At 51.1% G+C, this 13034-nt stretch overlaps 1 protein-coding gene across 4 annotated transcripts in view; it reads left to right on the top strand.

The window, feature by feature from the left end:
* Nucleotides 1–2759: 2759 nt before the first annotated feature.
* Nucleotides 2760–13034, top strand: part of ANKLE2 (ankyrin repeat and LEM domain containing 2) — a 162112-nt gene continuing 151837 nt past the window's right edge. The window contains exon 1 of one of the 4 annotated variants that reach the window (XM_069756102.1): nucleotides 2760–2849. Coding sequence is in view for 2 of the 4 variants with exons in the window: in XM_069756099.1 (XP_069612200.1) it covers nucleotides 3231–3423 (193 nt within the window). In the remaining 2 variants the exon portion in view is untranslated. Of the gene's footprint in view, nucleotides 3424–13034 lie in introns of all 4 variants that reach the window. The other 3 variants (XM_069756103.1, XM_069756099.1, XM_069756101.1) reach the window with 3 other exon arrangements.

Raw genomic sequence — 13034 nt, forward strand, 5'->3', positions numbered from 1 at the left:
ACGTACCCACGCATGCTGTGCAAGCACAGCACAACGGGGGCAGCGGATGCAGTTTTACAGCGCATCCGCTGCCCCATTGTGAGCTCCGGGGAAGAGGGGGCGGAGTTCAAGCCGTGCATGCGCGGTCGGAAATGGCGGACACAACGCACCAAAAAAGTTACATGCAACGTTTTTTGGTGCCGACCGTCCGCCACAACACGACGCAACCATCACACGACAGTTGTGATGTGTGCAATGCGTCGCTAATACAAGCCTATGGATAAAAAACGCATCCTGCAGACAACTCTGCAGGATGCGGTCTTTCTACAAAACAACGCATTGTGACGTGCGTCGTACGTCATACGCTAGTGTGAAAGTAGCCTTAGGTGTAGAGGTCCTTACTCCCTCTGTGTTCCGGCTACCGTGATTTTGCGCCTCAGAAGGAGACAGCCTAAGCGGGGCTGGTTCTCTTCTGGTATCCTCTCCTTTGCTTCGACTCCCTTCACGTTCGCTGCAGTACAATTCTACCTTTCAATTTCTCTTTCCTGGAGCTGCAGCTCTGACGGTATGCACAGCTCCGTTAACCTTCTGTCCTCCTCAGACCACTGTCTGCAACTAACAGAACTCATGTCTGGAGCTCTGTCAGGAACTGATAAACTTTCCCTACCGACTACCAGTTATATATATATATACTAGCTATTGAGCCCGTTCTACGCCCGGGTGGCGAGCATTTATATTGGTATATGGTCTCCATCCTGCGTCCCCATCCTGTCATGTGCTGCTCCCATCCTGCGCCCCCATCCTGTCATGTGCTGCTGCCATCCTGCGCCCCCATTCTGACATGTGCTGCTCCATCCTGCGCCCCCATTCTGTCATGTGCTGTTCCCATCCTGCGCCCCCATTCTGTCATGTGCTGCTCCCATCCTGCGCCTCCATTCTGTCATTTGCTGCTCCCATCCTGCGCCCCCATTCTGTCATGTGCTGTTCCCATCCTGCGCCCCCATTCTGTCATGTGCTGCTCCCATCCTGCGCCTCCATTCTGTCATTTGCTGCTCCCATCCTGCGCCCCCGTCCTGTCATGTGCTGCTCCCATCCTGCGCCCCCATCCTGTCATGTGCTGCTCCCATCCTGCGCCTCCATCCTGTCATGTGCTGCTCCCATCCTGCACCCCGGTTCTGTCATGTGCTGCTCCCATCCTGCGCCCCCATTCTGTCATGTGCTGCTCCCATCCTGCGCCTCCGTTCTGTCATGTGCTGCTTCCATCTTGCACCCCCGTTCTGTCATGTGCTGCTGCCATCCTGCACCCCCGTTCTGCCATGTGCTGCCCTATTCTGTCGTGTGCTGCTCCCATCCTGCGCCCCGATTCCTTTCCGCCGCCATTTTCTTGGTCCTCCTGCTGGCGGAATCGGCGCCTGCGCAGTCCGCGCTTTCCAGCGCCATTTTCTTGAAGACACACTGCAGGGCGCAGGCGCCGATTCCGGCAGCAGGACAAAGGAATCAGGCGGCGTAAGTAACAAATTGCTGTGGCATGAAGTGCCACAGCTTCACCCCACATCAATTTGTTACTTACGCCATTCCTTTCCGCCCATTTTCTTCGTCCTCCTGCTGCCGGAATTGGCGCCTGCGCAGTCCGCGCTTTCCGGCGCCATTTTCTTGAAGACACACCTACAGTGTGTCTTCAAGAAAATGGCGCCGGAAAGCGCGGACTGCGGTGTGTCTTCAAGAAAATGGCGCCGGAAAGCGCGGACTGCGAAGGCGCCGATTCCGGCAGCCGGAGGACGAAGAAAATGGGCGGGGCGGAAAGGAATGGCTTAAGTAACAAATTGCTGTGACATGAAGTGCCACAGCATAATCAGGGTGCAAATATGTGCATGGTGTCCCCCTGCTCCCGGCAGTCCGCGCCTTCCGGCGCCATTTTTTTTCCTGACACTATAATGTAACGCTAGGAGCGTCGTGCCTGCGCAGTCTATAAAGGCTTCGGACAGAGTGACGCTTCCAGCGTTATATTATAGATATATATGGGGAGTGACCTAATAAATAGGAGCAGAAGTTCCCCCTGGTGGTCTGGAGTGTGAAATATGTTGCATGTTTGTGATACCTGGATGCAGTTATCCTTCCTTACCTCCAAACGTAGCATCACTCTTCCCGAGGAAAGCAATATCACTGCGTCGACCAGGACCCTGGGGCGCTGCATGTTCATGTGCTGATGGTGGTTTTGGTGATGTATTAATGTACAGAAGGCGGTTCTGGTGATGAATTTTTATAGCGCCATTTATTCCATGGCGCTTAACATGTGAAAATGGGTATACATAATAAAAATGAGTACAGTATTCTTAATGTAAGTCATGACTGGTACAGTAGGACTGGTGATGTATTAATATATTGATGGTGGCTCTGCTGCTGTATTCAGGTACTGAAGTGGTTCTGCTGTTGCAGTCATGGACTGATGGTGGTTCTGGTGATGTATTCATGTACTGACAGTGGTTCTACTGTATTCATTTGCTTTGTGGCACTTGGAATTGGTTCACTATGGCATTGCCGCCCTTGGCCTCAAAAATGTCCACCCCTTGTTTAAACTCTACAGTACAGAACTGGCTACTGAGAGAACCAAGTGCAGTAGGACACCACACAACCTCCACTATTCATGGACTGAACCTCCAGGAAGCAGCAAAGAACAGCTGGGTAACCATCTGCCAGCCACCACTACCTCATACACGCGTGTTGACGAGCTTTTCAGTCCTCAGCCCGGCGCAGAGAAGACAGCCTCACGGTTGCCATGAGACGTCGGCGGGGTCCTGTTGGGCCGGACCGGAAGTGTCGCACGCATGTTGCGCTGTGGACTCGGGTGGATCCGACTTAAAGCGGAGGAGGTAGGGAGGACCCACATTTGGAGTCGGTTTCGTGCGTGAGGCGGGCGCTGGGGTGTTTGGCAAATGTCTGGTTGGTGGACAGTGCACCAGTGACACAGAGGGAAGAAGAGGCGTCCGGGCCGGGGAAGACACACACAGCACTGGCGGGATGGGGAGAGCGCGGTAGAAGCTTTATAAGGAGCACTGGGGCTGCACGATCCTCCGACATATGCGGGTGGGCTGCGGAAGGACACACACTGGTGACCGCGTAGATAAGTAGTTCCAGAGGCGGCACGTCGGCTGGAGGCGCCGTACTGAAGGGCAGCCCGCCCTGATTGAGCGGAGGGATCAGGGCTGCGGAGAGCGGTCGGGATAGCGCTCTGCGGAAAGTTGTACGGAACCATGTCTTTCTCCGAACTCGTGTCCAAGTGGGACGCCTCCGTGGGCTTCTCCGAGCTCATGTCCGGGTGGGATGCTTCCGTGGGCTTCTCCGTGCTCGTGGCCTGTGTGATGGTGACTGTGGGTTGGCTCTACCGCCTGGTGGAGCGGAGACTCTGGAGACAGGCCCCTGCGACCCCTGCCCCGGAGCTGCTAGGTGAGGAGCCGAGAGCTGGGGGGTTACTACACGGCGGTACCGCCTGTGTGGGGGAGGAGGGGTCACTAACAGCGGTACCGCCTGCGCCGAGCTGTGTGGGAGAGGGGTTACTACACGGCAGTACCGCCTGCGCGGAGTTGTGTGGGTGGGGGGGAGGAGGATTACTGACAGCGGTACCGCCTGCGCCGAGCTGTGGGGGGGGGGGGGTTACTGACAGCGGTACCGCCTGCGCGGAGCTGTGGGGGGGGGGTTACTGACAGCGGTACCGCCTGCGCGGAGCTGTGGGGGGGGGGTTACTGACAGCGGTACCGCCTGCGCGGAGCTGTGGGGGGGGGTTACTGACAGCGGTACCGCCTGCGCGGAGCTGTGGGGGGGGGGGTTACTGACAGCGGTACCGCCTGCGCGGAGCTGTGTGTGGGGGGGGGTTATTGACAGCAGTACCGCCTGCGCCGAGCTGTGTGGGAGAGGGGAGGAAGGTTACTGACAGCGGTACCGCCTGCGCGGAGCTGTGTGTGGGGGGGGGATTAAGGTTACTGACAGCGGTACCGCCTGCGCGGAGCTGTGGGGGGGGAGGGTTACTGACAGCAGTACCGCCTGCGCCGAGCTGTGTGGGAGAGGGGTTACTACACGGCGGTACCGCCTGCGCGGAGTTGTGTGTGTGGGGGGGGGGAGGAGGATTACTGACAGCGGTACCGCCTGCGCGGAGCTGTGGGGGGGGGTTACTGACAGCGGTACCGCCTGCGCGGAGCTGTGTGTGTGGGGGGGGGTTACTGACAGCAGTACCGCCTGCGCCGAGCTGTGTGGGAGAGGGGAGGAAGGTTACTGACAGCGGTACCGCCTGCGCGGAGCTGTGTGTGTGTGGGGGGGGGGGATTAAGGTTACTGACAGCGGTACCGCCTGCGCGGAGCTGTGGGGGGGAGGGTTACTGACAGCAGTACCGCCTGCGCCGAGCTGTGTGGGAGAGGGGTTACTACACGGCGGTACCGCCTGCGCGGAGCTGTGTGTGTGTGGGGGGGGTTACTGACAGCAGTACCGCCTGCGCCGAGCTGTGTGGGAGAGGGGAGGAAGGTTACTGACAGCGGTACCGCCTGCGCGGAGCTGTGTGTGTGGGGGGCGGGGGGGGGAAGGTTACTGACAGCGGTACCGCCTGCGCGGAGCTGTGGGGGGGGGGGGGGGGTTACTGACAGCGGTACCACCTGCGCGGAGCTGTGTGGGGAGGAGGGTTACTGACAGCGGTACCACCTGTGCGGCGCTGTGTGGGAGGGGTTACTACACGGTGGTACTGCCTGTGCAGAGCTGTGTGGGGGAGGAGGGTTACTGACAGCGGTACCACCTGTGCGGCGCTGTGTGGGAGGGGTTACTACACGGTGATACCGCCTGTGCGGAGCTGTGTGGGGGAGGAGGGTTACTGACAGCGGTTCCGCCTGTGTGGAGCTGTGTGGGAGGGGGGTTACTACACGGTTGTACCGCCTGTGCGGAGCTGTGTGGGAGGGGGGTTACTACACGGTTGTACCGCCTGTGCGGAGCTGTGTGGGAGAGGGGTTGCTACACGGTGGTACCGCCTGTGTGGGAGGGGGGTTACTACACGGCGGTACCGCCTGTGTGGGAGGGGGGTTACTACACGGTGGTACCGCCTGTGTGGGAGGGGGGTTACTACACGGCGGTACCGCCTGTGCGGAGCTGTGTGGGAGGGAGGTTACTGACAGCGGTACCTGTTGTGAATTCTGTGGCTGAGTTCACTTCTGTGGTCACAAGTGGTATTGCAGTCTCTGGGCTTCCTCCCTCAGGTGTTCTGGTGAGCTCGTTGGCTGCCTTGCTATTTAGCTCCACCTGAGTCTGTCTTCCTTGCTCCTTGTCAATGTTCCAGTGTTGGATCTGAGCTACTGCATCTTTCCTTGGGCCTGCTGCTCTGCTAGATAAGTGCTTCTAGTTTGTTTTCTGTTTTTTCTGTCCAGCTTGCTATTAACTTTTGCTGGAAGCTCTGAGAAGCAAAGGAGTGCACCGCCGTGCTGTTAGTTCGGCACGGTGGGTCTTTTTGCCCCTTTGCGTGGTTTTCGTTTTAGGGTTTTTTGTAGACTGCATAGTTCTCTTTGCTATCCTCGCTCTGTCTAGAATATCGGGCCTCACTTTGCTGAATCTATTTCATTCCTACGTTTGTCTTTTCATCTTGCTAACAGTCATTATATGTGGGGGGCTGCCTATTCCTTTGGGGTATTTCTCTGAGGTAAGTCAGGCTTGTATTTCTATCTTCAGGCTAGTCAGCTCCTCAGGCAGTGTCGAGTTGCATAGGTAGTGATAGGCGCAATCCACTGCTGCTTATAGTTGTGTGAGGATAGATCAGGTACTGCAGTCTACAGAGATTCCACGTCTCAGAGCTCGTCCTATTGTTTTTGGTTATTGCCAGATCTCTGTATGTGCGCTGATTACTGCACGCTGTGTTGCCTGATTGCCAGCCATAACAGTACAAGGAGCCAAACCAATGATTCCCAATAGAGGGAAAAAAGAAATCCTGACAGCATTTTTTTTTCTTAGCTCTGTCTTCAGTCTTTTTTTTCCCCTAGACATTAGAGTGCTTCAGGACACAGCTGTGGACATGGATATTCAGGCTCTGTGCTCCTCAATGGATAATCTCGTTGTAAATGTACAAAAGATTCAAGATACTATTGATCAGAAATCGATGCTAGAACCAAGAATTCCGATTCCTGATTTGTTTTTTGGTGACAGAACTAAGTTCCTGAGCTTCAGAAATAATTGTAAGCTATTTTTGGCCTTGAAACCTCATTCTTCTGGTAATCCTATTCAACAGGTTTTGATTATTATTTCTTTTTTGCGCGGCGACCCACAGGACTGGGCGTTTTCTCTTGCACCAGGAGATTCTGCATTGAGTAATGTTGATGCATTTTTCCAGGCGCTGGGATTGCTTTACGATGAGCCTAATTCAGTGGATCAGGCTGAGAAAAATCTGCTGGCTTTATGCCAGGGTCAGGATGATGTAGAAGTATATTGTCAGAAATTTAGGAAGTGGTCAGTACTCACTCTGTGGAATGAATCTGCACTAGCGGCTTTGTTCAGAAAGGGTCTCTCTGAAGCTCTTAAGGATGTAATGGTGGGATTTCCTATGCCTCCTGGTTTGAATGAGTCTATGTCCTTGGCCATTCAGATCGGTCGTCGCTTGCGCGAGCGTAAATCTGTGCACCATCTGGCGGTATTGTCTGAGAGTAAACCTGAGCCTATGCAGTGCGACAGGACTATGACTAAAGTAGAACGGCAAGAACACAGACGTCTGAACAGACTGTGTTTCTATTGTGGTGATTCTACTCATGCTATTTCTAATTGTCCTAAACGCACTAGGCGGTTCGATAGCTCTGCCGTTATTGGTACTGTACAGTCCAAATTCCTTTTGTCCATTACCTTAATGTGCTCTTTGTCATCGTATTCTGTCATGGCGTTTGTGGATTCAGGCGCTGCCCTGAATCTGATGGATTTGGATTATGCTAAACGTTGTGGATTTTTCTTGGAGCCTTTGCGGTGTCCTATTCCGTTGAGAGGAATTGATGCTACACCTTTGGCCAAGAATAAACCTCAATACTGGGCCCAGATGACCATGTGCATTGCTCCTGCACATCAGGAAGTTATTCGCTTTCTGGTACTGCATAATTTGCATGATGTGGTCGTGTTGGGGTTGCCATGGCTACAAACCCATAATCCAGTATTGGATTGGAACTCTGTCGGTAACCAGCTGGGGTTGTCAGGGAGTACATGGTGATGTTCCATTTTTGTCTATTTCGTCATCCATTCCTTCTGACATCCCAGAGTTCTTGTCGGACTTTCAGGATGTATTTGAAGAGTCCAAGTCTGATGCCCTACCTCCGCATAGGAATTGTGATTGTGCTATCGATTTGATTCCTGGTAGTAAATTCCCTAAGGGTCGTTTATTTAATTTGTCCGTACCTGAACACACCGCTATGCGCAGTTATGTGAAGGAGTCCCTGGAGAAGGGACATATTCGCCCATCGTCGTCACCATTGGGAGCAGGGTTCTTTTTTGTAGCCAAGAAGGATGGTTCGCTAAGACCGTGTATTGATTACCGCCTTCTTAATAAGATCACTGTTAAGTTTCAGTATCCCTTGCCATTGATTTCTGACTTGTTTGCTCGGATTAAGGGGGCTAGTTGGTTTACTAAGATTGATCTTCGTGGTGCGTATAATCTGGTGAGAATCAGGCAGGGAGATGAATGGAAAACGGCATTTAATACGCCCGAGGGTCATTTTGAGTATCTGGTGATGCCGTTCGGACTTGCCAATGCTCCATCTGTTTTTCAGTCTTTTATGCATGACATTTTCCGTGAGTATCTGGATAAATTCTTGATTGTTTACTTGGATGACATTTTGATCTTCTCAGATGATTGGGAGTCTCATGTGAAGCAAGTCAGAATGGTTTTCCAGGTACTGCGTGCTAATTCCTTGTTCGTGAAGGGATCAAAGTGTCTCTTCGGTGTGCAGAAAGTTTCATTTTTGGGGTTCATCTTTTCCCCTTCTACTATCGAGATGGATCCGGTTAAGGTTCAGGCCATCCAGGATTGGACTCAGCCGACATCTCTAAAAAGTCTGCAGAAATTCCTGGGCTTTGCTAATTTTTATCGTCGCTTCATCTGTAATTTTTCTAGCATTGCCAGACCATTGACCGATTTGACCAAGAAGGGTGCTGATTTGGTTAATTGGTCTTCTGCTGCCGTGGAAGCTTTTCAGGAGTTGAAGCGTCGTTTTTGCTGTGCCCCTGTGTTGTGTCAACCAGATGTTTCTCTTCCGTTCCAGGTCGAGGTTGATGCTTCTGAGATTGGTGCAGGGGCGGTTTTGTCACAGAGAGGTTCTGGTTGCTCAGTGTTCAAACCATGTGCTTTCTTTTCCAGGAAATTTTCTGCTGCTGAGCGTAATTATGATGTGGGCAACCGAGAGTTGCTGGCCATGAAGTGGGCATTCGAGGAGTGGCGTCATTGGCTTGAGGGTGCTAAGCATCGCGTGGTGGTTTTGACTGATCATAAGAACCTTACTTATCTTGAGTCTGCCAAGCGCTTGAATCCTAGACAGGCCCGTTGGTCGTTATTTTTTGCTCGTTTTGATTTTGTGATTTCATACCTTCCGGGCTCTAAAAATGTGAAGGCGGATGCTCTGTCTAGGAGTTTTGTGCCCGACTCTCCGGGGTTATCTGAGCCGGCGAGTATCCTCAAGGAAGGAGTCATTGTGTCTGCCATCTCCCCTGATTTGCGGAGAGTGTTGCAGAAATTTCAGGCTAATAAACCTGATCGTTGTCCGGCCGAGAAACTGTTCGTCCCTGATAGGTGGACTAGTAAAGTTATCTCTGAACTTCATTGTTCGGTGCTGGCCGGTCATCCAGGAATCTTTGGTACCAGGGAGTTGGTTGCTAGATCCTTCTGGTGGCCATCTCTGTCGCGGGATGTGCGTGCTTTTGTGCAGTCCTGTGGAATTTGTGCTAGGGCTACGCCCTGCTGTTCACGTGCCAGTGGGTTGCTTTTGCCCTTGCCGGTCCCGAAGAGGCCTTGGACACATATTTCGATGGATTTCATTTCTGACCTTCCCGTTTCTCAAAAAATGTCGGTCATTTGGGTGGTCTGTGATCGCTTTTCTAAAATGGTCCATCTGGTGCCCTTGGTTAAATTGCCTTCCTCCTCTGATTTGGTGCCTTTGTTCTTCCAGCATGTGGTTCGTTTACATGGCATTCCTGAGAATATTGTTTCTGACAGAGGTTCCCAGTTTGTCTCGAGGTTCTGGCGAGCCTTTTGTGGTAGGATGGGCATTGACCTGTCTTTCTCCTCGGCCTTCCATCCTCAGACTAATGGCCAGACCGAACGAACCAATCAGACCTTGGAAACATATCTGAGATGTTTTGTTTCTGCAGACCAGGATGATTGGGTGTCCTTTTTGCCGTTGGCTGAGTTCGCCCTTAATAATCGGGCCAGCTTGGCTACCTTGGTCTCTCCATTTTTCTGCAATTCTGGGTTCCATCCTCGTTTCTCTTCAGGACAGGTTGAGTCTTCGGACTGTCCTGGTGTGGATTCTGTGGTGGACAGGTTGCAGCAGATCTGGACTCAGGTAGTGGACAATTTGACCTTGTCCCAGGAGAAGGCTCAGCTTTTCGCTAATCGCAGACGCCGTGTGGGACCCCGACTTCGTGTTGGGGATCTGGTTTGGTTATCTTCTCGTCATATTCCTATGAAGGTTTCCTCTCCTAAATTTAAACCTCGTTTTATTGGTCCGTATAGGATTTCTGAGATTCTCAATCCGGTGTCTTTTCGTCTGATCCTCCCAGACTCCTTTTCCATACATAATGTATTCCATAGGTCGTTGTTGAGGAGATACGTGGCACCTATGGTTCCATCTGTGGAGCCTCCTGCCCCTGTTTTGGTGGAGGGGGAATTGGAGTATATTGTGGAGAAGATTTTGGATTCTCGTGTCTCTAGACGGAAACTCCAGTATCTGGTCAAATGGAAGGGTTATGCTCAGGAAGATAATTCCTGGGTTTTTGCCTCTGATGTCCATGCCCCAGATCTTGTTCGTGCCTTTCATGTGGCTCATCCTGGTCGGCCTGGGGGTTCTGGTGAGGGTTCGGTGACCCCTCCTCAAGGGGGGGTACTGTTGTGAATTCTGTGGCTGAATTCACTTCTGTGGTCACAAGTGGTATTGCAGTCTCTGGGCTTCCTCCCTCAGGTGTTTTGGTGAGCTCGTTGGCTGCCTTGCTATTTAGCTCCACCTGAGTCTGTCTTCCTTGCTCCTTGTCAATGTTCCAGTGTTGGATCTGAGCTACTGCATCTTTCCTTGGGCCTGCTGCTCTGCTAGATAAGTGCTTCTAGTTTGTTTTCTGTTTTTTCTGTCCAGCTTGCTATTAACTTTTGCTGGAAGCTCTGAGAAGCAAAGGAGTGCACCGCCGTGCTGTTAGTTCGGCACGGTGGGTCTTTTTGCCCCTTTGCGTGGTTTTCGTTTTAGGGTTTTTTGTAGACTGCATAGTTCTCTTTGCTATCCTCGCTCTGTCTAGAATATCGGGCCTCACTTTGCTGAATCTATTTCATTCCTACGTTTGTCTTTTCATCTTGCTAACAGTCATTATATGTGGGGGGCTGCCTATTCCTTTGGGGTATTTCTCTGAGGTAAGTCAGGCTTGTATTTCTATCTTCAGGCTAGTCAGCTCCTCAGGCAGTGTCGAGTTGCATAGGTAGTGATAGGCGCAATCCACTGCTGCTTATAGTTGTGTGAGGATAGATCAGGTACTGCAGTCTACAGAGATTCCACGTCTCAGAGCTCGTCCTATTGTTTTTGGTTATTGCTAGATCTCTGTATGTGCGCTGATTACTGCACGCTGTGTTGCCTGATTGCCAGCCATAACAGGTACCGCCTGTGCGGAGCTCTGATGCGTCATGTGCGGCTGCAGAGTGCACCCACTGTCAGTACAAGGGCGGACCACCGTGTACTACTAAGACTAAGGCTATTTGCACACGTTGCAGATTATTTGCGGTTTTCTAGCGTTTTTGCGCTATAAAAACGCTATAATACCGCAAATAATCTGCATACATTAAGCATCCTATAATTTTTAATGAAATCCGCAATTTCTGTGCACATGATGTGCGTTTTTCCGCATGAAAAACGCATTGCGGAAAAATAATTAACCTGCTCATTAATTTTGCGGTTTTCCCACTGTCTAATGCATTGGGAAATGTCCGGAAAAAAACGCGTCAAAACTGTGCAAAAAAACGCATGCGGATTTCATGCGGAAATCTCCCAGAAATGTCCGGATTTTCACAGGAATTTTCTGCATGAATTCCTGAACGTGTGCACATAGCCTAATGGTTACATATAGCCGCAACCATACCAGAGTATGCCATGCCTGCTGCCATCTAATGGGTACTGGGCTGCTCCACTTATGTTGGAGGCATTGGGCACAATATTTAGTTTTACTGCTTCTTAGCGCCATGTAATGAATAAAAGTATCCAGGAATTACATTCTCACCAAGTGTCTGCTGCGGAGCGCCATCACACCCAGATCTGCTCTTCCGGTGACTTGTCTACTATAAAAGTAGTGTTTAACACTGCTCCAAAAACCCATCAGAATAGACCTACACCTACTCTTAGGGGCCGATTTCCTGTTACACCCCCAGCTACATTTCAAAAGTGGACATTAAACACATTATTCTCCCCCATACAACTTTTATGACCTTTTGGGAAGGCAAAGTATGTCAGTGGGAACTTGTCGCATAATTTGGCTGCCTGAGCCCTTGTTGGTATATCAGGCATACCCTATTATTGCAGATATGTATGTTTCACCATGAAACGCTGTGACACTGGTCTGTTATGTTACTGCCAGCTTCATCTTCATCAGTCAGGCCTTGTCTGTCATGTAAAGCGGGCAAGGACATGTCTCCATGATTTATTTATTCTTTGACACATAATATATATTAACATAAGTGCATTACATAATATCAGGAAGAGGACGCATTCTGCATGACTAATAACATGAACACTTTAGTTTTGTGCGAAACGCGAGCAGTAAAAAAAAAAACAATTGATTTCTACTTTTGTAGCACAAAAAATAAATAATTTAAACAAAATATATTAAGTAGACAATCTCATGTATAGATCCATGTCTGTAAGGGTATGTTTCCACGTGCAGGAAACGCTGCGTGTCTGACGCTGCATAGAGCCGCAGCGTCAGACACGCAGCGTCCAGATGTTACAGCATAGTGGAGGGGATTTAATGAAATCCCGTCTCCACTATGCGTGGTAACACGCACGCGGCGGCTCTGCGACTCCGGACATGCTGCGCGTCTTTTCAGATCGCAGCATGTCCGTATATCTTGCGGCGACGCTGCGCCGCCGCAAGATATAGCACAGGGCCCTATGTGTGGGGAGCGATGATGTCGGATGTGTGCTGTGAGCACATCCGGCATCATCGCGTCCCAGAAAAGGGGCGGGGCTTACCGCAGAGCGGCAAAGCCGCTCCGACGATACCGCCGGCCGTCCTGAAAGTGGAAACATACCCTAAAAGAGAACGTGAATGATTACTAGCCTTAAAAGGGCTTGCTTCTCCAATACTCAGAAAAACCCTTCTTTAAAGAGGTTTCCACTTACAGAAAACTATTTTTTTCAGGTTTTGTTAAAAAAAAAAAAAATCTGTCTGCTCACCTTCCCCTGGTCTAACTTTGAGGGTATGTGCACACGCTGCGGATATGCAGCGGATTGGACGCTGCGGATTCGCAGCTGTTTTTCATGAGTTTACTTACAGTACCATGTAAACCTATGGAAAACAAGATCCGCAGTGCACATGCTGTGGAAAATAAACGCGCGGAAACACTGCTTTGATAATTCCGCAGCATGTCAATTCTTTGTGTGGATTCTGCTGCGGTTTACACCTGCTCCATAATAGGAATCCGCAGGTGTAAAAGCGCAGGTGGAATCCGCACAAAAACCGTGGTAATTCTGCAGCAAATCTGCAGGTAATCCGCAGTGCGGTTTACCTGCGGATTTACAAAACCGGGTGCGGAAAAATCCTCAGAGATCCTACCTACTTGTGCACATACCCTGAGTCTCCTGCAGAACTCCTGT

This window comes from Ranitomeya imitator, chromosome 1, assembly GCF_032444005.1.
Source record: "Ranitomeya imitator isolate aRanImi1 chromosome 1, aRanImi1.pri, whole genome shotgun sequence".
NCBI classification, from domain to species: domain Eukaryota; kingdom Metazoa; phylum Chordata; class Amphibia; order Anura; family Dendrobatidae; genus Ranitomeya; species Ranitomeya imitator.